We start from the raw sequence: 27,073 nt of genomic DNA on the forward strand, positions 1-27,073 counted from the left end.
CAGGCAGGAACAGGAAGACAAAAAAAAGGTGGAAGAGGTGGAACAGATCAGATGTCAAATCGAGGAAATCAAGTTTAAACATAGGAAACTGCGGTATGTATTAAAAGTGCATTCATTTATTAAATTTAAAAAATGCATTGTACAAACTTGTAAATGTGATAATGTACTAAAGTCGGCCTTGTTTTTGCAGGATGAAGTTTGAAAGCCAACTTGAGGAAGTGATTGTGGAACATAAGAATCTGTACAAGGTCTTTGTAAGTTTGTCTATTTTATATAAAACGTTTTCCCCACAGAATGATTAAATTGTGACTCATTTTTAATATTGTTTATGACTGTCATTTAAATTGATACCCAGAGTCCAAAAAATCTCCTAGATGAAATAGCGCGTGCTGAAGTAAGAAAATGTCAGCTGTCAGAAGTTGGTAGGTACATTTGGTAGGCAAGTAGTAAAACATTTATTCTTGTACATGCGTAGGTAAAGTGTTTTTTGTCCCATTTCCAATCCCTTTAATCTGGTCTTGTTTTTGTGATTTTTCCAGAACAAATTAAGTTGACTCACTTGCGCAACCTTCAAGAGAAGCTAGAAGAGATGAAGAAGCAGCCAGCAACAGCAGCTGCAGAGACTTAGGAGTGATTGTTGCGTGAGTGTTGGTAGGTCTAACCAGTTAATAGTTCCTATTGTCTTCAGGTCAGTTTGACGTGTTTTCAAGAGTTTTTTTGATCCTAGAAGTGGTTCTCTTGTATCTACATGCCCCAAAATTACATGGATGATTCTGTACCACACCCTCTGATTATAAAATAATTAATTTAAATAAAAATGAATTGTCACTGCTGTCAGTGGATTCTGAGTGTTTTACTCAAATGTGCAACACTTGCTTCCAGGTCAATTTGAGCCAGTGGTGGATGGGTCACACTATTGTGCTTTCCAGCAGATGGGCACTCACACTCACTCACACACACACACACACACACACACACACACACACACAACCAGAGCTTCCAGACAATACACACATGCAAAAAAAATGAAACACATAATTGGATAATAATTTATTCTTTATGGTTTGTAAAAAGCCAAATAAAACCGGATCAGTTTGACCTGGGAAGACAAAAGTTGCGCAGAGCATGGGAAGAAAACACAATGGTTAATAGTTCCTTGTTTTCCTCTTAAATGCACATTGATCACTTCCTGTCAAGTAAAAATCTCAAACGTCAGCTTCTGGGTTTCATTAGACCAAAGGCTGCAGAATCCTTGCTAAACCTGTACAGAAAAAACCCCCAAAAGTTTTAGTCGACCTTAAAATGAAAGAAAAGTAACCAGAATTTTTTTCCCAGTAACATAAAGTCAGGTATTTGCCTTTCAAACTGTTCATTCCTGTGTCCTTGAAACTTTTTTATAACTGCTTGATATTTTTAAAATTACACCTTGTTGACTACAAACAGAGCATCAGCTTCCCCACCACTACTGACCCCTCCCTCCCAGACCAGCTAAACACCTTCTTCGCCCACTTTGAGGACAGCTCCAGCTCCAACACGGAACCAGAACCGGACAAAAACACCACCTCCCCAGTGACGACCAACCACTCACTCTCCAGGCCTATCAGGTAAAAAGAGCACTACACAACATCAAATGTAATAAAGCAACTGGGCCTAATGGTGTTCCGGGATGAGTGCTAAAGATGTGCTGGACAACTCGGTGCAGTATTCACACACATCTTCAACATATCACTACAACAAGCCACAGTCCCCACCTGTCTGAAAACTGCTACCATAATCCTCATACCCAAAACCTCTAATATCACAAGTCTGAATGATTACCAGCCAGTTGCTCTCACACCAGTGATCATGAAATGCTTTGAGAGACTAATACTGCTCCACATTAGAGCCTGCTTCCCCCCTGACCTCCACCAACAGGAAACAGAACCAATAGATCCACCGATCCACCTGGAAAACCCCAACAGTTATGTCAGGATGCTGTTCATCGACTATAGTTCAGCACTCAACTCCATCAATCCAAATAAACTGATCAGCAAACTGCAAACACTCGGTCTGGGAGCCCTTCTCTGTCAGTGGATTAAAGACTTTCTTAAAAACAGTTCTTTTCTAAAGTAATTTGCCTGAGCCGTTTGATTTAATTTTTAACAAATATTTAACCAATGTTAACTTAGCATTTTCTAAAATGTCTTTGCGGAGCTCTGGTACAAGTTGCACTGTCCGTGTCTGTAACGACTAATAATCAGTCTAAGCTAAATTTTTGTCTTCAGCAACTGTGTGTTGAACATGTAACCAGAACAAAAAGGGATTGTTCCTGTTGCCAAAGGAACCATTGATATGAAAAATAAAACCACAAGAGTTTCACAAGTCATAGTGAAAAAGTCATACATCAGAATAAGCAGAAGAGAATGACACGTAGACTGACAGGTCCGTCACTCAACGTCAGTACATGATATCCCTGTCTTTCCCCGTCTGACTTCATTCTCAACCTACATTAGAAAATTCTCGTTATAAAATAAACTCAGCAACAATCCTTGAAATATGTATTTCGTCATTAGGGCTGAGAATGTGTTTCTGATGTACCGTACTTCCTTTATATCGTATGAAAAAATAAATGCCAAAAGTTATTTCTTTTGCTACTACTTTATATTACTATTACTGAAGTCTGCTGCTAAATTCAGCATCATGTTTCCCTCATAACTGTTTTTAATAAATCATAAGTTAAAAAAAAACATGTAAACTGCATCGTTAATGCAGACGAGCAGAGGATTAGCTGGGAAACAACACATTTATTCACTTTACACGGAGCTACAGTTAATACTGAATTATGTTACATGTTTGCTGAATGTGTTAGTATCTCTTAGTAAGTCATCAGAAATCGTAAGTCATCTTTAGAAGGACCAGAAGTTTACCTCAAGCTAGCTCGGGCCATGTTAAAGTTAATATATTAATGGAGCAAGGCAAGCTAATTGCTAGCATGCACGGTTGAAAAGGGGAAAAAAAACAATGCTTTGAGACAGCTGTCAGAGATGGCAGAAGCATGATCACATAATCCTGTTTGAGCTATAACAGGTGGTGTGTTCTACATTTTATTTCCCAATTGCTTTTCGAAATAAGAATAGAGTACTATAAACAAACTGTTACCATTGGAAATCGCTGGTTTCGGTTTGACGTCGAAAGTTGCACCCATAACTCAGGCAAGGTATCACGGGGGCTAGGAATAAGGTGGGTAACATACAGTGACAATATAGGATCTATCCATCTATCTAACAATATACACTATATATTTGTGCACACAATCATGTTCAGTTTCACTTTAAGATTTCATAAAAGACTTTTATTGCAGTATTTCAAAAACAATGTAATACTCTCTGAGGTTTTTAAAAAAAAACACACATTGACCCTGTGCAACTGATTTCCCCCTAATTAATGCCAATTAGTTTTTACAGCCAGGACCACACACTTGCATATTTCTGAAAGCTAAACAGAAGGCACTTTAATAGTACAGTGAGGGTGGTCATTATCTGATTTGTTATTTAGCCCCTTTTTTATATAAATACGTACAATATAATCCAGTACAGAAAACAGTGTAACCCCTGAAGTGTCCATATAGTAATAGAACCTCCAAATCTGTGACGTTCTGTAAAAGAAAAAAAAAAGAAAAGAAAAAACTTTAAATGGTTTGATGCCCAGTCAAGCTCTCAAGCAACCTGGGAATTGTACCATGTAACTACATCTTTGGTTTACAAGTGTTTACAGACCAGCAAAGGGATTAGCAGTCTTGTGTAGGGCGTAGGTCTCAGAAGTCATTTGACTTGTCCCAGCTCCAGTACTGCAAAAAGTAGCTATCCTTTTTATCTTCCTTTCCTTTATAATTTAAGTCAAAAGACATAGAAACAGGGGCACATTTCAAGTCTATTTTTTACATTAATTAATGGCAACTGTAAATGCCTTACATTTTTATTTACATTACATTAGACTAAACCTAGTACACTAACATTTGGGTTTCATAGTACTTTTATTAAAACTATACAAGCACTTTATGATAAACCAAGGGCAAGGATTAAGATAAATGGAGCAGTGTTCAATTCCTTTAACTCAGAATGAGGAACAAGGCAAGGCTGCCCAATTAGTCCACTCCTTTTAGCGATTTTTATTGAACCCTTGAGCCAATGGACCAGCCAGAGCAGAAATATTAAAGGGATATATATGAAGGGAGAACAGAAGAGTTCCTTATTTGCAGATGACATATTAGTATATTTATCCGATCTGGAGCGCTCACTTATATACATTTATTCTCACTACTAGAACAATATGAACAATAGTGATTTCTATAGATTTCTTCAAGTTCGGCACCATATTGACCAATTGATGACGCTTACCTTTTGAACTCAAATCAAAAAACCATCTCAAGACTTTATAGGGGGCTGCAGCTAACGAAATGTAACTCCCTGTACATAAACAAAAACTGTTGGAGACAATGTGGATGCTCTGATGCCAACCATCATCACATATTATGGTGGAGGTTCATACAGTTTTGCAAAAGGTATTCCAGGTGGACCGACCATTTAAACTAGAGACTGGGCACCTTGCCAATGGACAATGTTACCTCTCATGAGAGATACCTATTAAGGATTCTAAGTGCTGCTAGCAGGAAAGCCATTACCAGAAAGTGGCTAAAGTCAGCAAAACCAACAGCGTATGATTGGATTGACGTTATATATGAAATATTTAGGATGGAAAGGAATACTTTTTCTATTAGACTGCAACAGGGCAAGTTTTTCAAAAGACGAGAAAATTGGATGGTGTACATCCAACCTGTTCATTTGAGGTGAATTTACGTCCTTCTGAGTTTTATTTTTAATTGATTTTATTTATCCTTGTCTGTAAACTTATAAGAGTATCATGAAGACACACCCCAACATTCTGGTTCATATGCAGAGTTCAGTTTGTCCCTTTTTTCTGTTTAAGTTTTTTTCTATGTTCATACCTATACTTACATTTACTTTATCGGTCCATTCTGGCTTCTGTATTACACACTGAAACATACTTTTATGTTACTTTCTGATGTAACGTTGTCCTACAGAAGGCCTGGAAAGATAGGGCTATAAGCCTAAAAAAGAAAAAAAAAAGCCTACTACACTAACATTTTTCACCCCACTCCTCAAACCTCAAAACCCTGCAGGCCCCCCCTCTTAATGGTTATTTGACATCTTCAACCCTGAGAAGTGGGTCCATGCCTTTTTAGAAAGGTACCAAACACTCGGGTAAAGTTTACTGCAGGCGCTACTTTCTATCGAAGCTCTGCCTCAAAATTAGAGTCAGACATTATAAACACATTTTCTCACATTCTGATCTCACTCTACATTCTTGATAGTCTCACATATTTGCCATTACATTTTCACCCTTCATCAATTCTTCTCATTCTATTCCTCTTCATTTTCTCAGCTCTGCTTTCTGGGTTAATGGATTATTAATAGTTCTAACTTTGATGATGCTCTTGATGGGCCTTTGGCACATGGTTAACCCACAAGGACACTTTCTCCCACCTAGTTTCAAACAAGTCCCAGCTACACAGACACTTACAGAAACACTGGTATTGTACACAGTCATATACCGCCATGTTCTTTGACTGGCATGGATCTGTTTTCCATCCCTCAGGTAGACTGTGTACTGTCTCTCTCTTATCCTCTCTGATTCCCTCGGTCACGTTCATACAAGTTCAGTTAAAGGTAAATTACCCCACCTTTTTCCTTTAGGTGAAACATTAGCCCATGTAGCCAGTACGCAAGCAGAGTCTCTCAGTCACCATATAAGGTCAAAGTAGTACCAGGTCTTGGCACACAGGCACATTCCAAACCCAATGGCTTAAGTTTGTTTTCAGCATTTGTATATATAGTCTTTTCAAGTTTTATGACTTTGAGTGAAAATCCAGGAAATGCTGCAGTGTTGAGCCACAGAGGTACTTTGATAGTGTCGTTGGCACATATGGGCAATGGGTCTTTTTGATCATCTTGCATAAATAGTTTCCATATAAAAGGTGGCTCCTCCATCTTTCGTTATCCCAGGCTATTCCCCATCTGTTAACAGAACAACAGGGATAACAATGAATGCAACAGTGCATGAACTCTCACTCATTTTCATCTGTCCTTTCCCTCTTTCTCATCTCTACTGTAAATATTATGAGGGGACAGTCTTAAGTATGTTCTGCTTATCTCAAAGACACTCAGATTTAACGAGTATACCAGTAAAAGTAAAACAACACCTTCAGCAATATTTAAAATAGAATAATACTCAATCACATTTATATAGTTGTACTAGACTTCTAGTGTATATTTAAAGCAATGAACATTAGCTTGTCCACCAAAATTTATTTTCACATTTTAAAAGCAATGTCAAACATTGATCTATCATTGGTTGGGAATAAAAACTACTTTCAATTATACAAAAAACATAATTAAACACAAAATCCAAACACATTATTATTTATGTACATTTCAGACTCGAGACTTATTTCCATTTTCAAACTAAATAACTCTTAATAAAAAAATCTGAAGTGTCCTAATACCTTAACATGACTTAAAACATATCTTACCATTTTTATGGCTCATAAAGTTGCAAAGAAATTGTTCTTTCACATTTTACTCTATAATTTTACTGTGTACTATTTACACAGTATACTGCTCCATCTGATTAACTCAAACACTAAAAAAGATTTAAATTTTTAACTGCTGGCTTTTTGTCATATTGAAGTTGGGGTAAAGCAAAAATAAATGTGTGTAATGAGTTTGTCACGCCACAGAAAAATGTGTTATTAAAGCCCCAGCCAAATTTGACTGATGAAAAAAGTTGCTGAGTTTATGAAGTTACGTTTCAAAATCATGGAGAAAAAAATAGGCAGTATTCTCTGCTCTGAGACGCAGGGGGCCTATCCACTGAATGTGCTGAAAGCAGGTTATGGGAAAGCTGACGTGCTCAGGCTCCTATCATAGCACTACAACGGATGCTCCATCTAGCAGCTTTGTTGGATTTGTACAGCCATACATGTTTGAGCCACCAAAGCCAGATTCAAATTTGGAGCCAGAGGATGCTGACCTGTCCGAAAATCAACCTAGTTCTCCTCAGTCTGAAACAGAATGGTAATTTTTATTTATTTTTTCAAAATACTTATGCTGAGGGTTGCTCCATAGCATCACTGATAAGGCTTTTAGCCCTGCCTAAAAAAATCCTGGACACAGAAATGGTAAAAAAAAACAGTATAACTCCCCAATGCAGTGCTATAGAGTTCCCAGTATTTTCACGTTTTAAACAAGTGTTTTCTAACATGTATTATGTGTTTAGATGTAATTCCCAGAGTTTACTTTACCCCGACTTTAATCTAAACCACTGATTCCACTAATACGTCTCCACTATTCAAGTTGTTTACACCTAATGCTACTTTTGTTCATATCTCTTTCCCATCCACGTTGCAAACATCATCCTTGCAGTGATAGACTACCTCAAAGCGGCTGTAGACCTTCTTCTCCTTCCTCAAACTCTCTATCCTCTTCAGCAGTCCTTCGCGCTCCTGGACGTTGCCCGTTGGTCGGAGAAATTTGTTCTTTTTCAAGGAGTTTTGTCTCTCCAGCCCCTTCTCCCCGCTGTCACTGTCTCTGTCCCCTCCTGTTTCTTCTTGCTCCAGTCGATTCTTCTGGCTGTTGGCTGAGATCTGCCCTAGAATGACTTTGGTGTCATCACGTAGGTTGCTGCTGAACAGAACAGAGCTGCCTGGAGCCTGGTATCGAGATGGGCCTGACGTGATGGTTGATGTCTTGTGATTAGCTGTAGTTTGGTCGGTTGTGGCAGGTCCTTTATCTTTAGCTGATGAACTCTGCTTTTTGCTTGAATCTGCAGTGACCTCTCTGACCGTGCTCATGCCCCTATCGTCTCCTGAAGATTTCTTCTCTTTATCCTTGGGCCCTAGGAATCCCTTTAGCCTCTGTGTCTGCTTCTTCAAGAAGTCAAGTGTCTTACCCTCACCCTTCCCCTCACCAAGTGTGTTGATGGATGTATTAGATCCCATTACTCTGGACTCATCACGTGGCAGAGTTGAAGAACTGTGAGAGCGACTCTTTCTCAGTTCACTCTTCTCTGCATCTGTAGCGTCTGTGGTAGTAATCTCTTCACCACAGGAGATGCGACGAGGATTCAGTCCTTTGAGCTTCAACGGATCCCTCTTGAAGAGCTTAGGTGAAGGAAGAGGTTTTAGGGACTTAAATATATCCTTCTTTTGACCCTCTGATGCATTTTCCTCTTTATGAGGTTGAGTTGTCTCTGAAGGCTTCAGGTGGCTCACAGGTCTGGTAGCCATTATGGGTGGTTTTGGGGAACTAAATGAAGATCTGCGACTGAGCTCAGCTAGTTTTGCAGATATGTCGGTCTTCTTTAGTTCAGGTTCTGCCGGAGTAACGGAGACAGCAGGGATTTTTGGACTCATTGCAGTTTTTATGGGAGGTTTTTCAGAAAGGTCTGGTTTTTTTTCAGCAGGCTCTGGGATTTTTAGCGATGACTCAGTCTCCATTTTTGAGGCTTTTCTCTTAGCAGCCAGGTCTTTGAAATATTGTAGTCGACTGGCTGGGTCATTCATGTTCGTAGATAACGATGTTGTGTATTCAGACTTCTCAAGAGTTGGTGTCCTCCTTAAATCTTCACTGGTTTTCAGAGGTTCCACTTTTGATGTAACCTCATTTTTCAATCGCATCTCATTTTCCTCTTGCTGTCGCACTTTCTCCCTCTCTTTTTCTTTTTCAGTCCTTTCTTTCTCTGCCCTTTCTTTCTCTGCCCTCTCCTTCTCTGCCCTCTCTTTTTCAGCTCTCTCTTTCTCTGCCATTTCTTTCTCCGCCCTTTCTTTCTCCGCCCTTTCTTTCTCTACTCTTTCTTTCTCCACTCCTTCTTTCTCCACTCTTTCTCTCTCCCTCTCCTTTTCTTTCTCCTTATCTTTTTCCTCAGCTCTCTTTCTCCACTCAAAAGGCTCACGAGACAGTGACCGTCTCTTCTCCAGGATCTGGGCCACAATCGAGGAAGTACGTACTGAGTCTAACTCTTCATCCACCTCGGTGGCTGGTTTTAAGCCAAGGCTACCACTGTGGATCTCTGCCTTGGAAGATGAGAATATAAGTGAGGAACGCAGACGAGAGCTACGTTGAAGGAGTGGGTTAACACGTGTGCGGAATGATTCATGTTTGGACAGGAAGCTATCTGGAGCCTCTTTCACCTCCACATCCACACCCACTTCTCTTGCTGCACCCCTCTCTGGCTCCCTCTCCCTTTCCCTCTCAGCTTCCCTCCCTTTTTTCTCTTGTACAAATGACTTTAGGTCACTGTGTGATGGAAGCAAATCCTTGCTTGTTGTTGGGGCAGAGTCTTTACTGTTGCTCTCAGGTAAGATGGGCTTTCCAAAGCGGGGTCTTACAAAATCTGGTCTGGATTTGGGGGGAACATTCAGTTGCTCCTTTATTCCAAAGCGGGGAGCTGAATTTTCAGTGGCAGTTGGTTGCTGAGATGATGGAGGATCTTCAAACGCATCAGGCCCCATAGGTTGAGTCAGACCTTCGTCTCCACCTTCCTCATAAGTGCTAAGATAGGAGTTGATTCTCCAACTCCTCAGGCCTTGCCTAGCATCCGCATCTTCCTCCTGCTCTTGATGAGACTGTTTGCCAAATGGTTTCTTCTCTGGTGGGTGGAGCTGTGTGGGTGAGCTCTGACAGGCATACGCCTGACCTATGGTTGGCCTTTTACTGCCAGAACCTCCTCCATACCTCCCAGCTAATGGATGTGCCTGGTGTCCCTCAGGTGCTCTTAAATCCTCAGATGAAAAGTAGTCTCGCCCATAGTTTGCAGGTGGAGGCTCCAGATCTGAGCGAAAGCTTGAATCTGAATACTGGTCGATGGAGAGTTGTGGATGACGACCTCGAAGTCTGTCGTAGTGTCCGTGCCCAGAGCCCGACCCAGGCCCTTCAGTTAAGTAATGGCTACTTTGGGTGTGCTCCCTGTAAAGAAAATATGGTGGTTCTTAATTAGTTGATTTAAAATGTATTATTACATGTAAAGACATTCACTCATATAAATTCATAATTCAGATTCCAAACAGCTGTTGGTATTATAGAGTTAACTACCTATGGAAGTCTGTCTCGTCTAGATTATTCATGACTCTGTGCTTCATGAATTGCCTCGAAGATGTGTAGTTTTCCTGGGTTCCCTCTGCGTAGCTGTGCCTCTTGAAGGCAGTGGTACTCAACTCCATCTGCCTGGAAACTATAGACCTTCCCTGCTCCAGAAATGACTGCTGCAGACGAAACTGTTGCTGGGAATACTTTCCAATCGTGATTCCTGCGCCAGGTTCAATGGTGTGACGAAATGGATCAGCCCTTCGGAAAGGAAGTGCAGGGTTACGATCAGAATCTCCATAGGGGAAGGCAGAGGGAATCTCAGGCTGTCTGCGGAAACCTATGGGGTTGCGCAAAGACTGGGTCCTCTTCAAACCGAACTGGTTGCCAAAGAAACTGCTGGTGCTGCTGGTGTCAGTGAGAGCAAGGGCTCCATCGGATGGGCCAATGACTAGAGGTTCTGACTGAGCAAAGAGAATGCGAAACTCTTCATCAAAGGTGGCGACGAGCTCCCCGAGGAAGAGGTGGGCGATGCAGCGGTGGATCTTCTCGTAGGACCACATGAAACTGTAATAAATATAAAAGTACAGTGGAGGCAATTAAACTACTTGCATCTACAGTGTGAATAGCAAGGGAGTCTTGGGAATTCAATGAGCACATAACAAACATGCTTAAATTACTCACCTGTAGTTGCCACTGAGTACAGCTCTGCAGTCAGCCAGTAGGAAACGATCTTTCACCTGCCCCTTAAACGATTTCCCCGTCCGGGAATAATAGGTTATTCCTGGCACAGTCCTGACACGCACCATCTGCAAAACCAAATTTCAATCCTGTAAGCCTTAGTGGTGATTACTCGTTATAAATACATTAATGACACAAAAATGCCAAAGGGCAGCCAACTGTTTTTTGAGGAAATGTAATGAAATGCAAACTCACAGGATGTAGGTCCAAGTTGACTTTGCAGTTGAAGACCATAGAGACAAAGTGAGGGGCTTCCTGCTCATCCAGTAGAATGTAAACAGGAACATGGCGTGCTGCTGCATCCAAGAGGTCAGCAAAAATGTCCACATCTGTGAATGTGTCCATCACCACGGCAAGAACCTGAAGCAGAAAACCAAGTACAAGAGCATTTGTCAAGGTTTGGTCATTATAATATAGTTGCCGTTGCACACTTTTTAAACCAAAGTTAGCACGTGTATGCAGGTTTTTTAAGCGTGGGAAAACCTGTTAAAAATAGATGATAGACTGCTTTTGCAATGCCAGTGGACCAGAGCAGTGTACACGGCTCTGCAGTGGGCAAGTATGCCTTTCTGTTTTTTGTTTTTATGGTGTCATGTTCAACGACACAGATGGGGTGGAAGACAGGGTTAGTAAACAGTATAAAGCAACATGGAGGCCAGTGAAGATGGTACAGTGGGTTCTCCTTATTATACCTGTTACTTATGCAGTCTTTTTATCAAATTGGGTGCAGGATAAATTTCAAACGATGTTCCAATGCTGCTTGGATGGAGACAGTATTTTGTGGCAGTGTGTCGGCAAAGGGGCTAAAATTAGCATGCCCAACTGGGTGTCATATTTCAATCACTGCCAATTGAAGTTGGAGCCGATAAGTATTCGTGACTGCAGCCATTTGTCCCAGGAATGAATGCCAATTGTAACCTTTCCCATTAAAAACAAAAGCCAGATGTTAGTGGGTTGTTTGCCCAGTGGGAAAGAGGCTTCAGTCTAGTTTTATTAATATTATGTAATTTCATTATTTTCTTTAATTTTAACGATTCTGCCTTGTTTCTGTTGGGAAACTGAGTAGCCGATTTAAAATTGCAACAAGTTGAAGGTGCTTTAGCAGTGACAGTTCATTGTGTTTATCAGCAATAGAAGATAAAGCATAGAACATTATGCTCTCAAAACGCGCTGTACATAATATTGTACATGTTTATGGTACTTTTGATATGCTTGCATAATCATTGCTCCTGAAAGTGTGAGACTAAAGTAGGAAGTTAAGAAAAATGAAATACTGATTTAAAATATTGCAGATATTGTACACATGCACCACAGTGACGCTTGATATCACACAACTGAAGGGAGGTTTGTATTCCTCACTCAACTGCATTGAGTAAAAAAAATATATATCAAGCCTATATCAGGTCTTACAATGAGTACATTGTCTGTACAAAAACATCTCTTAGGCAAAACATGCATGAAACCACACTCAGTTTATCAGCAATAAAATGTAGGTTAATCTCTTAAATTTACATAACAAACAAGGTATAGACAGATTTATAATCCCTCTCTCAGGACCTGTCTATATTCTACGTGCATGTTCAAATCTATCTATATCTAAACAAATCTATATGCCTGAACGCAGGAGAGCCACACTTGTATTATTTTGTCACTAAGACAGACATGGAGGACAGACTACAACACGGCCCACCACACCAACAGGTTTGATTGCTTCTGACGTTTGGCAAATTGGCATCCTCACTTCGTGCTAATTATATTTTGACTTTAGGCCAGTCAGTTAAAAATTCATCCGAAAGGGTGTGGTGGCAAAGTTGGCAGTGGCAGATAACAAGTAAGATTAAACTAACAATAAGATAGCATAACCTACGCATACTATAGTCACTGGCAACCCTTTATCTCTACTGTTTTTTTCTTTGAAGAGATAAAGATTGATTTGCATAGTACACACTGATAAGACAGAGAGAGAGGAAACTCAGTAGCAAGAAATTATGTATTAATTTATTACATCATTGGTGTTTACACCTATCCACTTTTAAATTAGCTATAAAGAAGTAGGGTATGTGCATAGACACAAAAAACACGTGGCACATTTGTTGTTAAACACTGAATAAATTGGAATGCTTTGATCTCATCTTCAGATGCCATGTTTCCTCAGAAATGCCTTTTGAAAACAAACCGGATAATCAAGTTTAATTCACCCTGATTCCTCTCCCTCCCTTTTACTTACTTGGCGTGCATTCTTGATGAGTCTCCTGGCCTGCTCCTTGATACTTGGCATGTCTGGGTCTGATGGGTTGACTAGAGTGGTGACCTCTGTGGGCCCCATGAAGCTATGCTGTTGCATTGGCCAGCCCAGGTCCAGCCCGGGGGCAGCCAAGTCTGACTGTACCGGCCAGTAGGTGTCTGAGGAGCCATCAGCATCATGACCCCTGTCATGGTACGTAAGCTCTGGGACGCTGGAGGTCGGGTTGGGCGTCTGGAGTGTGGACTTGATGAATTCAATTTCCGACTGCGCCAGGAAACCGACCACATCTGCAGTCTGGAGGAACTCATAGTATCCCTGGTGTGACAGGTAATATCCAAATTACATCTTAAAACCAATGTATACGTGTTTTTGGAGTATTTTAAATAAATATTCATGACAGACAGACACACATAAAAACACACAAGAAGAAAACTGTAGTGTTACCTGTATGTCATTTTCTATCAGAGCATCAATGGCCAGGCGGTACTCCTCACGGTAATGTGGGGGCAGGTAGTTTGGGTCGAGGGGGTTATCACCAACCGATGAACTCTGAGATCGGTTTGGCATGGTTGGAGAGAGGAGTGGGGTCAGAGGTCAGGGCTCGGGTGAGGGGAGGCAAGGGAGGAGGAATTCAAACCTGTATAGAAAAGTAGGAAAGAAAGAAAAGGTCAGTGCGCAAAGAAATTATATCGGTAAATTAAAAAATGTGACGCACAGTGCTCTTATCAACACATTGTTTGTTCAGACCTCTCTGCAGCCTGACTTTACAGGTTTCTAAGAATCTCAGAGCAAACAGGTACACAAAACAAATACCGTCATGTGTTTAGTCACATTGCATTTACACACCGCTCCTTGATCTGTGATATACAATACTCGTGGTTCAACTAAATATCCCTCTGTGTGGTGAGAGGAAAAATGCTCTTGTCACGACACACAAAAAGACAGATTACTTATAACGACTTACACAAAGAGCTTATTGTTGCTGAGTCAAAAGCTTGTGTAGTTTAACGATTACACCTTTCATATTAACACACCTTTACCAGCACACAATACCACATAGTAATACTCAGGCAGACGTTAACAGTTGTGACAGATTTTCATAGAAGTGTTGATTATTTTTTTTTTTTTCCAGCTATGGGCCAAGTTTCTACGTTTATAAGGCGAATAAAAGCAAACGTGGAGAAAAAGGTGCAAATAATTCTAAGAATTGTAAAAGCCCCTCTCCAGTGACTTTTAGCATTTTTATATTTCTGATTTTTCTGCGTCATTTCCTGACAATGTAATTACACTGTTTGAATCGATACATAAATCCAGATTGATGTATCGCCGCACCTCTAGTAAATTAACATCTACAGACTACAGTAGGTTATGTGAGGAATGACATCACAAGCACTGGTACTGGCAAATAAATGGCTATCAAGACCCAAAAATGGAAGCCTTTGTTAATACAAAGTAGCGGATATACAGAATGGGTAACTCACTTATCAAATCTACTTATACATTGGCAAAAATATTGATTTAAATTTGGAATATTTCATTAACTAGCAAACAAACTAGTTGCACATATCAACTGTTAGCTAAGTAATTAAGCTAAGCAGTTGGCATTCAGAAGTAACTGAGTTCAAGCTAACGTAATTCTCCACCTCATAACTTATATTAGAGTGACCGCTATTGCTATCCATGCTAGTATCTATGCTATTGCTTTGACGCATACAGTACAACGGCAATCTGGTTGCTGTGGTAATGGACTATTAACCACACCCCTCTCTGTTTGAGAAAGAACATAACCTTAAAAACAGGAGGAAACACTGGCTGGAATGAACTCTACTTATTAAGTTGAGGTTTATGGGTTGTTTGTTTTTACAAATGCAAAATAGGTGTGCACTCTCACTAAACCAAAAACAAATGTTGACAACTTGTGTAACATAATTTTTGAGTGGATGACCCGGTACAGTAATACAGAGAAATACAAAGGCATAGTTTCCAGCTTCCTAAGACAAAACATCTGACCCCAATGCATCATGTGAGGCATTTCCTATCTTCTCTGGCTCCCTAATCTTATAGTTAGACTCTGTGAGTGAAAGTTAATGGAACTTTGTTTCCATTTATGGCATTATGCACTCTGCCTAATTGCCTGTTTAAAAATATCTTAGTCTGACTTGTGAGAAAACTGCATATAAAAGGTAAGAACAAAGTAAACCAACAGGATATGGAAAATACAATGAGAGTAAGAAAGAAGAAAGTCAAGTGAGTGAAAGGGAGGTGTAAGGGAGAGGTGGGAAAGGCATTCAGAGGTGTATAGACAGGTTCTCTCATTTGTTTTAATCCTGGTGCGTCACGCTTCAAGTTGCTCCTCAGACCTCATCCTCAAAAATCTGAGTCAGTCATAACACACAAATTGATTTAGGAGGGTACGATGAGTATGCCATGACTTGAACTTAATTTGAGTCAGTGAAAGGAACATTGTTACACAATAGTTTGTGAATGTTTGATTGTTTAAATGCAACAAGGCTGGAAAAGTTATGGATTATTTTCAGATCCAAAGGCAAAGCTGAGTATCAATCATATAATTATATATGTGGATGAATTGATTTGTTATATAATACAAAGACAGTAAGCCACCATCTAAAAACAACATAGATGGAAGGCAAAGACAACTAAACCAGACACACAAAGAAACCTTATGACAACAAAGCACAACAAGGAAGAACATAATATTAATGAGGGCTGTTGTCATTATCAATTCATTTGCAGATTATTTTTAATAAATAATCATTAGGCCATCATAATGTATGTCTTTCCTAACCAGCACTTTAAAATCTAAAGATGTCCAATTTACTACCACATGAGAAAAGCAGCAAATCCTCCCAACCAAGAAGCTGAAACTAGGCAATGTCTGGTGTTTTTACTTGAAAATATGTTTTTTGATTATCATAAGAGTTGCTGATTGATTTCAATGAACAACCAGTTGATCACCTCAGCTGGTGCATGTTGGTATTTGGTCGAATTTACTTTGTGAGGTTGGGTGACTAAAATTAAATGCCTGACATCAATTTGATGTAGAATACTGACGACAAATGATGTTAATATTTTGTTGGTTTTAAGTTTTATGACATAACAACAAAAATCCGACATCTTTCAAACGTCTGATGCCAACTTCATTTAGTTGAAACGTATGGAGAAGAAAACCCAACGTCTGCAAAACGTCATAATGAAATGTCAACGTCAATAGTCAACTTGGTTTTCATTCCAACCACAATTTAACGACTGTCCAACATAAAAGTCCAATGTCTTTCTGATGTTATGATGACATCCGGTGCCTCTGTTGGTTAGGTCCACTTTGTTTAGTGTATATTTGACCATGATTATTGGACAGCTGTAAAAATATTTTGTGGTTTAGTGTTGTGTTGTCAAAAATATTACTTTGTAGATTTGTTGTAAATATTTAAAACAGTTTCAACACTTATTTCCGGCAGTACTGACACACTGGTACTAGCTGCAATTCCTTGCTCTATCTTATTGTTAGTGTTTTCTTCAATCAGTGCCTGGTTATATTTATCTTTTAATAATAATTTTTTAAAAGAATCAATTACAAAATTTGCCTGTGGTATTGAAAATGGTATCACATATCTGCATTTTTCAAGGTATTCAAGATACCAAAGATAGAAATTCCAGTATCGTGACAACACTAATTTACTGTATCTGGTCCAAACAGATAAAGCAGCCGATCACTGACAGAGGTCCCAGGCCAGATTTCAACCCACAACAAGGTCATGTGATAGCCGACGGTCAGCTGAGCCGACCAGAACACCCCCTCATTGATATTTAATGTGTTCCTCCTGACAGCTGCATACTGGACGGGTCATCTAATGTTGGAGATCTGGGTTAACAACCATTAAACATTTCCAGTATCCAAAGTAAGCTGGTTAAACACTCGGGAATATAAGTGATACATTCCTTCTACAAATTGCATCATGTGGTCAAAACAGGAAGTGTTTGTGCCTGTGTGGATATATCACCAGGGAAACGTACCGTCGTAGGAACAGTGGTTGATTGACAGCCTTGGTACATGATCAGAGTGTGTGTGTGTAACCTGGGGTCTGAGTGGGAGGGTGAGTAGGTGTTTTGTAAGGTTGTACCTGCTTTAAAAGAGTGTTTGACGTGTTTTCTGTAAACTTCCACAAATACTTAAGAGATCGGTGGTGATAGCAAAAGGCCCTTAGTTCAAACCCACAATCAGTGGAAGAAGCCGGTTTACTCAGAGGCCTGGTGAGTCACCGGGTAGCCCGGCCTGGCCTAGCCTGGGGATAACTTGCAACATACTGCTCTGTGGTGATTCATCTGCTGGCAAAATGGCTGACATCCTGTTTCCTTGCTCCTCTCGAGCCATAGAAATTGGGCCTTTGTGGTGTGCTGTTCCCATTTAAAAGTTCCATAGTGGGCAGAGCGGCACGTTAGCTGCACATACTGCTTTCATGGAATAATTTCACTGCTGCCAAGTATAGAAAATGGAAGAATCAAAACTACTTTGATATGATTGGTCCTACATTTCAAATAAATCTAGCAGCCTGGGGCTTGATCTGTATACAAGTGAATTGTGCTGAGGCAGCAGTAACGTGCATACCTGAGGACTTGTGATAACAGCCATAATCTGAGATGTGCACCTGCCTGTGCTCGTCATAATGTTTAAACCTCAGGGAAACCATCTACCACGTCTGACAACACAACAACCACCAAAAAAAAAAAAAAAAAAAGACTGCATGTGCCTTTCGGATTGTGAAATAGTGCTGCTGTTATTGTCTTTGTCTGTTACAAAAACAGAGAGGGCTGCAACTAATGATGCAAATTCTGACAACCGAGGAGCTGGAAGTAGACATGTTTCAAAACCATTTTTTCCTTCCTGATGCAGATTCTGCTACCTGAACTTGTGGATCAGCCGATACTGAGTACAAATCCAGTACCACTGCGTTAAAACTGAACAGCTGTATACTACGAACCCTGCATGGATGTGAAATGATTACTGTCATTGTATTAAACCCTTATTGGTTAAACCCTTTGTAAAACATGAACAAACACACACAGAGATGAATGCTGTACATGTTGCATTTTTACTGGTGGAGCTTTTCAGAGAAAAAAAATGCATAAGTTGCACTGTTTACTGGAAATAAATTCTGCTTAAACAGTGTAGCCTACAAAGTGCAACTTGCTGTGTAACAGTAACAAAGAAGAATTGATTCATAGGACAAGTACAGTTTTTTGCATTTCAATCAAAAACGGTAAACTTTAGTTGCGTTTTGGCTCATCGTTTCCACAACAGCGGCGTTTTGGGTGCTTGAAAACGCAACATTTGAAAACGGGCTCAGAGTGCAATTTTTTGGAAACAGCACCATCTCCATTGTCATGTAAACTTGCACTATGCAGTTCCTCTGAAAATGGAGACTTTTCGCACATGCACATTACGGTTCCAGTCACTGGGCATGCCAGAGAAAGTCGACGGTCACAACAACAATGGCGGACTCCCGAGCTCTGTTTGTGCTGCTCACCCTGTGAATTTATCAATGCTTCTCCAACAAAGTGTAGATTTACTGAAGCAACTCCACCTCGTCATTCATCCAGACAAACGTTTGTGCGGTGCCATTTTTTTTTTGTTTATACATCACCGCTCTGTAGAAGAAAGCACATGTGCACAGACACGTGTTGTTTCATTACAAAGTCACACCGATTACTGGCCTGGCATGTTAACTACAGCGTTTTTGGTCATTTTTGCGGATCCGTGTGCGTGGCCGTTGTTAACAAAACGTTGTCTGAACACTGAACTTTTTTCAAAATGAAAATGAGAAATGATTCCGATTTCAGCGGATTGTTTTCGAGTAAACATGGCCTCAATTACACGCCGATACACAATCCACCATTTTAGGCAGTATCAGAGGCATTTCTCATACTGGTATCAGTATCAGAACAAATCTAGCTGGAAATACATAATGTTTCGTGTTTTTACTTGAAAAATTAATTAATTGATTGAATATTAAACCAATCCACCTTAGAGGAACCCAGCAAACCTCTGTGAGTTGTCCCTGAGGGGAACATGAGCTATATGGGTGACTAAAGCGCACAGTAGCACTAAAGAGAGCCCAAGGGGGTGGGCCCCTTTCACCCACCTGACCTCTGGGTCATTGCAGACTGAGGCAACAGAAGCATAACACAAGAAGCATGGCAGCCTTTCTTCACCTCACCTGCACCACTGGTAGGATATTCAAACAAGTACTGCTGCTTTGTTTGTTGTTATAGCAACTGCAGTAAGCATGATCAGACCGTAGACAGTGACATGTTGATAGAGATCCGTCTGTCTCTCTGTGTTCCTCTCGTAGTTATAAAGCTTTCCGTTGCCCTCACGAGGACGAGCCTGCCCTAAATGCACCACTAACAAAGCCAGTTGGAAACACTAAACCACCACAGGATAGGCAGGCAGCAACCGACTGCTGCTCCTCAAGGCTGATAGACCCAATATTTAGATGTGCCCAATGTTTGCTCACCAAGCGTGTAAATGGCTCATTCTCAGCATTCCTGCCATGAGAAGAGGGAGAGAAACAATTCATGAAGAGCTGAGAGAGGGAAAAAAAATTTCTATCTGTCTCAACATGTGAACCAGAGAAACAAGCCTGGGGAGGCAATAACTATTGAGCAGAATCCCAAAAACATATTTTCTGTTTTCTCTCTTCTCTCTCTCTCTCTCTCTCTCTCTCTCTCACACACACACACACATGCATCTGAACACTCCTCACTAAACAAACACAATGATTGATCTGGCATACCTCTTTGGTCGATTCACTTTGTGTGATAATTCACTGTGAATAGAGTGAGAAAACAATACCTGAAAACAGGTTTGGAGGGATGAGCCAGTAATCTCTTGATGCTCCTGTCAGGACCTTTCAGTGCCACTTTCAGCAGTTCAACACACACACAAATGTAGATAAGGGCAAACAGAGCACAACTTGTCTCTCTGTGTATCATCACACCTCAGAGCGACTGCTGAATGCAACACAAAAGACAGCTCAAGGTCAGGCGAATGTATACTGTATGTGAGGACAAGCAGTGGCACCTATCCTCCCTTTTTACAACTGTGTTTAACGTAGCAGCACTGCTAGAAAAACAGGTCCACTGAGGTCCTCGTCATCTGTTCCAACTGCCTTAATGTCTGCGGTCATCTTGAGTGGAAAACCCAACAATAAAAGCCGAAAAAATGCTTCTCCTTTGCTCCTACTCTCCCCCAGAAGCACTGCATGTCTCGTACATGAGTTACAACCACAGACAATGGCCCCTTGTAACACATACAATGCAAACAAAGCAAAGAATGAATGGGATGCAGCTCAGGCCATATGGCTAGTGTGACAAGATGAAATCTATAATAAGAAGCACACATGAAGAGACGCGCCACAAAAAAAGCTGGCACCACAAAGTTTTTCCCTCAAATTATAAACACATGGTGGATTATTCCAATCCAGTGAGTCACTTTGAATGAATCGAGGCAAAGCCTGCAAAGGTGAAGCCTGAATCAATACATTGCTTGTTTGGGTCAAAAACGCAAACAACATGGATCTATGTGTGTCATATAGATACCATAGGAGCCTATAGATAAAAGTCAGTGCGAAATGACGTGTGAAGGTTGTCTTCCTTGCTCAACACACAAGGCTGTATGATTAGAGGACAATGGTCTCGTGTTATCTCGCCAATTATCTTTAAATTAGAGGGATGTAAAGTCACCCTATTGATATGACCGGCAATCCATACATAGCATTGTGCAACCAATGCATTGGGCGTGCTTGTAAAAGTGTCTCTTCCTTTTCAAGCATTACTTATCGCCTCCAGTTCCTCACAATAAAGCGCAGACAAAAGATCTACACAGTCTGACAAGAAAGTAGCTGTTTTTCTCTGTCTTGAATGTCTTCAAAGGACAGCAGAAAGAGCAGCATAGTTTGTCAGTGCCAGCCAACGCGGAGCCGTCTGTGTGCTTAAACTGTAATAACAATACTGTTCAGGTTTTGCAATGCACAACAGCTACCTGGATGACTTAATCCTCTGTAAACTTCAGACTGCTCTTGAGGAAAGTAACCAGCATTTCACTTTTTTATACCACACACATTAATGGAGTAATGAATAGAGTAGGCATATCTAGGATGCAGTCAGGAGATAGGAAAACAGGACATAAGATAATACAATAGGGCAAAAATACAAAGAATAGAGTCAAGCAGGATACAATTACAATAGAATAAAACAGGATAGAGTGGTACATAATAAGATTAAACAGGGCAGGATACAATACAATAGATCCTCTATACAATTGGCTCTTTTGTTGATTTTCCACTTGCAAACCTCGCTTTTATTTCCACATCGTACCTCCCAACTTAGTTGCAGAACTTGTCTCCTGTCTTCTCGCTTTCCCCCGGTGAAACCGCCGATGTGCGTCTCCTTCCCGTCAGTGCGTCACATTCCCCACTTCGGGCACCAACTCCACCCAAACCCCCGGTGTACACCCTCCACTGCCAACCAGCGAAGACAGGCGATGACGCGGGGCCACACGGACTCCAGGCCCGGGCTGAGCGCTTCCCTCGGCGGGGTGTGAAAATCCAGAGCTGCCGCCACTATGGCACAGAGCAGCGCGCTGAATGAGGAAGAAGCAAGGCAAATCCTGCTAGGCAGGGCTTTCCCACCGGTGTGGCTCCTCCCAAACCCGTTAATCACCGAGAGCACAAGATCATTGGCAGTGCACGCCCACTGGTGGATTTCAAAAGTGTTGGTCTTTATGTCATAGCTGGTGTTTTATCTTGCTCTTATGACACAGAAGTTTGTCCAAACCTTCACACAAAACTCTTTCAACATCGTTTTTGTAGCCTTTGGGCCAAGAGCAGCCTTGTTCAAATAAATCAGACTATTCTACCCCTCTAGCAATCACTATTTACACTGGTTGTGTCTTAACACTGCTTTGCACTTGTTTTGTTTGGTCTTAGCACCTTATTTATTTATTTATCTATTATTTATTTTTATGTTGACTACTTGTTTGTAGCTACTCCATAAATATTACCAGTGCTGGAGTAGCTCCCAGCCTTTCAAGCTACCAATTACCTCACTCTGGAAGAAAAAGAACTACAGCAAAGCTCGGGAGAAATCTAGTTTGGTTAAATCACCCTCTTAAATAAAGCAGTTCAAACGACTTTGTGAAAAGTTAGCAAATTAAACATGTACATGTGATGTGAAAGTGTCACAAAATATATTACAAAAAAGTCACACACCACTCTGCTGAGTTTGTTGTAGAAAGTGCTGACTTGTTTACAGGGTAACCATACACACACACACACACACAAAAAAAACATTATAAATGGGAAAGTTTAGTTTTGTATTTACAACAGTCACTTACACTTTCAGGAACTAGACTCCAGTTCAGAGTATTGCACCACATAGGATCACTCAGTAAGCCAGCTAACCCTTCTAATATAACGTGCAAGAACTTCTCTAAACATTTGTTTAAATAAATAATCTATACTTCTGACTACCTGTGATTATAATCATCATTATAATTATTATTTTATTTGCGTAGCACAGTCCATACAGAAAGTGCAACTAAAAGTGCTTTACATAGAAAATGGGAAAATACACATAAAAGACAGGGTAAGATGGAGTAAATAAGATTCAAACACCGAGTTGCACATACATTAAAATATGAATTAGGTTAAATAAAAGTGACAAAAATGTAAGTCCAAAAAGATAGGTTTTAAGATTTCATTTGAAGCTGTCTGTCTGAAGTCCTCTAGAAGGCTGATCCACTGACAAGGGATCTGGAATGAACGGGAAGCCAATGAAGAGACTTTAAAACCAGTGTAATGTGTTCTCAGTGTTTTGTCTTGGTGAGTAGCCGTGCTGCTGCATTTAGGATCATCCGTAGTTTGTTTAACGTCCTGAGACCCTGTGTCCTCATATAAGGACATCTCATTTTGGGTTTACTGGACCTTATTCTTCATTCTACTTAACTTAGACCTGTTGTCCTCATTCGTGGACACTTTTTTGTCCCCTCTAGTGGCCCTGGCAGGGCGCCGAAAAGACAATCAAACTTGACTATCTAGAGGAAATAGAAGTCGTAACAAGGTTTCCGTCTGTGAACATGCAGAAGGATAAGTTACACAATACACTAATCCATTTAATAACAAGATGGCAGCCATCTCTGCCAAGTCAGTCTGCAGTCGATCCCAACACAAAAGTGGACAAGATACAAAACCTGATCACATTTTATGATTGAAAGTTGTTTATTTATGATTAATATTGTTTGTAGTTTGATATGGAATACAAATGTGACTAATTTTAGCAACCGTAACAAGCTAAGACACTGTTAGGAAATTAGGAAGTACTTCTCTGAGGACACTGGGACTTAATTATCATTGACCATGTTTAGTTTTTATACTTATCCCCCTATACTTAGCCCCCTCACTCTGACATCTCTCCACTGTGTGCATGTATAGGTCCTGTTTGTGCATGTGTGTGTCTTTCGGACCTGTGTGTAATTGACACGCAAGAGTGAAAACATTGAATTTCCCCTCAGGGGGATTAATAAAGTAAATAAACTTAAACTTATCAAGTCCTACTGATCCCAAATAGCTTGGAGAAATTAAAAAAGGCATACCAAACAAAAGTTCAGGTCTCAGGAGGTTACAGATTTCTTTGAGAGGCCTGAGAGCAAGGCATTACAGTAGTTAAGTCTGCTGGAGATAAAAGCATTTTTTTTTCAATGTCATTTTTAGATAAAAAGAGATTTTACATGGACAATATTTCTGAGATTAAAAAAATGAAAAAAAAGTGATGTTTCTTACTTAGGGTCCAAAACACAGGTCACAGTCAAAGATGACACCAAGGTTCTTGACCTTATGCCTTTTGTTCACAGCCAACTTTTGCAAATGACTATTAAATTGAAATTGCTTTTCCTTTGATCCAAAGGTTCAATAACAGTAGACAAGTAATAGCAAAATAAAAAGTAAACATATGTGTCCTTTCATGGCCCAACATTGTTTGCCATTTCCAAAGTCAACCAAGCAAAAATATGGCAAAAAAAGTAATTTAACTCCTTGACTCACCATGCAAATATGAATGTGGTCAACCTACCAGCAAGCTACTGCAAAAATATAGCTGAATACTAGATAATTACACGTGGTTCACTACTCCCCAACACCAAAAACATGTAGCACTACTGGCTTTAGAGAAACAATGTCATGCCTGCAAAACCAGTTACCCCTCTGGGACAAATAAAGGTCTTCAACCTGAAGTGTGTACTTGTGCATGGATGGGTTAATAATAAAGGTCTCTTGAGTCCTGGGAAGATTGGGGTGTCTGGCACCAGATTAAAGCTGCGCTATGTAATTTACAACAGAAGAAATAACACAGTCTGCCTCATACGGATCGAGAGCTTAATTCACGGTCAATAAAACACACAATTTCTCAATTCAGTCCACCCAGTGGTTTTACTGCTGCACCCTTACTTGGTCCGGCACGACCAGTGGCTTATGGTGGCTAATGTTAGCCAGGCTAGTCTCAAGTGTCCCCAGCATTATTATAATGAAGCCAGGGACACCTTTAAGAGTCTGTGTGAGACTCACTGGGCTTTTCACAAACTACAATGTAAACCCATCCGTGTCATTATTAGATGGTCAGAGCAACAGATGTTATTCAGCAACATCCACAATCTTTCTAACCATAACCAAGTAGTTTTGGTCTTCACTGCCAACCCCCTACGTGAGTCGCTTCATACGATCAACTTAAACCACAACCTTTTCCGCGCCATTAACACGTAGTTTTGTTGCCTAAACCAACGACTGCGTCCAACCGACACACATGTGCGGGTGATCTCTAAGCAATATCTGGGATGTTTTCCCAAGCATAACCAAGTAGTTTTGTTGCCTAAACTGAACCATTGACCCGCTTCTTATCACTGACCACTTCTGCATCCAGATACTATGCAAAACACTGCATGTGGCATCATTTTAGTAACGCCCAGGCTTCTGCCCAAGCTGCAATGTATGATGAGTAGAGATGACATCATTTGTTAGCTATATGTGTCTGTGTAACTGACATTACTGTTTCAGTTTGCTGATTTTATGACTCTTCTCTTCTATGCTAGTACATTTTAGCATTTAGCATGATCCTGTAAAAACTGACCCCTTGTTAGCAAAAGTTACAAAGGCTCAGTTTGGTGTTTGCATATTCTCCACTGAAATATTGTGTAAATGAGTCACCTGCTGTTTTTCTGTATGGCTAACCACCTAAATCAGCAGACTTTAACATCACAGTTCCTCTTTCTATATGAATCGTCTGCTGCAGGCTGCACCGCCCAGTTTCTCCTTTCCTATGGGCTGGATTTGGGAAGCAGGTCACAGTGCAGGTATTACTCAGATCCAGTGACACTATTTGTGAATGTACGTATATAAAACCATCGTGGTACTGGATTTAGCAGAGTGGTCACACACTTTTGGCCATAAGCTAAATGGCTACTCATTATGTTCCTGAAGCTTAAGCTCAGCCGAGTTAATTTCAACATTTAGTGATTGTGTAACATGAAGAAAATGACTCCTTCTTTTTGTTTATATTTACTTTCACTGCTTCTCTTTTAGATGCTCAGTTTGTCTGTGTGTGTGTGTGTGTGTGTGTGTGTGTGTGTGTGTGTCTTTCACTTGCACTCAAACACACCGGCAACCATGACATTTAAACAAGGCACAATACTGTTGGGAGGATACACTGCTGTGTGTGCGTGCACTTTATATTGGCTGGTCTTTGTCCTGAAACGTGTTTATCAGACAGAACACACCTTGTTTCATGGCCCTCCGATAGCAACAAAGTCACACACATGAATATAGCTGTGTGTTCAGTCCTGCTCCTAAGGGTGTGCCTCCTGCTTGAATGCACCCATATCTTAATAAGCTGTCGTAAGCTGAAACGGCCGCATTTCTGAGCCCTCGCTTTGCCCGTTGTCCTTCTTTTCAATTCATGCAAATGTGCAACTCTCAGCACGACAGAGATATGAAGTGAGAGTTGAGTGTTTGCATACAGTTGAGTGAGCGTAGACTGTGAACATGTGCAATAATAAAGTGAGCACTGTGAGTGAGTGTGTGTGAAATATTATCCGATGAAAGAAGTCTGAGTGCCAGTAGAGGGAAAGTGTCTGCTTACATGAACAGGCTCTGATAACAAACATTAGCAGGTATACAGACGCTGAAATGCAGGGTGCGGCTGCTTCAAGGAATGTGCTCAAGGCATCTTACCACACCCAGTGTCCTTCCCCTCCCTCCCCTTCTCTCTCTCTCTTAGCCTCTCTCTCTCTCTCGCTCTCTCTCTTTCTCTCTCCGTCCTCCACCCTCTCTGAGTCACCTGGCAGCCATTGAACAGGTGTACAGGTCTAGGCAGCGTCCAGGCAGCAGCTAAATCCTGGCCTGCATCCCAACAGGCCTGGCAAAGGAGCCTGTGTTATCTGGGACGATTTGAATTCAAACAAGCTTTATTGACATGGCTGTTGGAGTTTAATGTTGGCAGTGCAGTTACATGGGTAAAGCACAAACACACAAAGTGGATTACTAAGGTGATGGGCCACCACAAGCATCAGTGTCTCCTCCTAATAAACTTTTGACTTAATGTATTATAATAGACTTCCTTTTTCTGAGAATAACTTCAAAGGCGTAGGTTTCATTTCAACAGTGGTGGGGACACAAATGAAACAGGATTTGGGGGTCCTCTGCTGGAAAGCACAATAATTCTGCAGAAAACAGAGTAGCTCAGTGCACACCAACCTGTACTGTAGGTTACAACTCAGTTCTTTCTGAGACCAGCCTTTTTGCTTTTGAGTCAGATTTGTATTCAACAGCTCTTTGTCGATTTTTTTCCTCCTCTGTCATTAACTCAGCACATGTCTACGGCTAGT

General features: G+C 40.7%; 2 protein-coding genes across 6 annotated transcripts in view; one reads left to right on the forward strand and one right to left on the reverse strand.

The window, feature by feature from the left end:
* Positions 1-27,073, forward strand: part of si:ch211-199g17.9 (uncharacterized protein LOC108180085 homolog) — a 37,850-nt gene that overhangs the window by 4,362 nt on the left and 6,415 nt on the right. For 2 of the 4 annotated variants that reach the window (XM_049601898.1, XM_049601899.1), the window contains exons 7-11: positions 4-93; positions 191-254; positions 356-422; positions 540-651; positions 1,444-3,728. In XM_049601898.1, coding sequence (XP_049457855.1) covers positions 4-93; positions 191-254; positions 356-422; positions 540-628 — 310 coding nt within the window. In that variant the 3' untranslated portion in view covers positions 629-651; positions 1,444-3,728. Of the gene's footprint in view, positions 1-3; positions 94-190; positions 255-355; positions 423-539; positions 652-1,443; positions 3,729-16,840; positions 17,142-27,073 lie in introns of those variants that run through there. The other 2 variants (XR_007451457.1, XR_007451456.1) reach the window with 2 other exon arrangements.
* Positions 3,310-21,835, reverse strand: fam83hb (family with sequence similarity 83 member Hb). Of its 2 annotated transcripts, XM_049601897.1 has the most exons (8): positions 21,520-21,834; positions 13,570-13,762; positions 13,108-13,440; positions 11,076-11,240; positions 10,824-10,948; positions 10,149-10,706; positions 7,493-10,022; positions 3,310-6,074 (listed from the first exon to the last, which is right to left on the reverse strand). In XM_049601897.1, exons 2-8 carry the CDS (start codon positions 13,690-13,692, stop codon positions 6,054-6,056), a joined length of 3,855 nt encoding a protein of 1,284 aa, XP_049457854.1. In that variant the 5' UTR covers positions 13,693-13,762; positions 21,520-21,834; the 3' UTR covers positions 3,310-6,053. The 2 variants fall into 2 exon arrangements, with proteins under 2 accessions (XP_049457854.1, XP_049457852.1); XM_049601895.1 differs by lacking the exon at positions 3,310-6,074 and having other exon boundaries at positions 6,088-10,022; positions 21,520-21,835.

The sequence above is a fragment of the Epinephelus fuscoguttatus genome, linkage group LG17 (assembly GCF_011397635.1).
Source record: "Epinephelus fuscoguttatus linkage group LG17, E.fuscoguttatus.final_Chr_v1".
Lineage (NCBI taxonomy): Eukaryota > Metazoa > Chordata > Actinopteri > Perciformes > Serranidae > Epinephelus > Epinephelus fuscoguttatus.

What these genes read in the sequence shown, in the direction of transcription:
- fam83hb (XM_049601895.1), bottom strand. Translation starts at nt 13,692, where the DNA reads ATGCCAAACCGATCTCAGAGTTCATCGGTTGGTGATAACCCCCTCGAC. An exon ending in GTACTCAGTGGCAACTACAG is followed by an intron (nt 10,707 to 10,823) that starts GTGAGTAATTTA and finishes TATTTATTACAG; the next exon opens with TTTCATGTGGTCCTACGAGA. An exon ending in GACGAGACAGACTTCCATAG is followed by an intron (nt 10,023 to 10,148) that starts GTAGTTAACTCT and finishes TTTTCTTTACAG; the next exon opens with GGAGCACACCCAAAGTAGCC.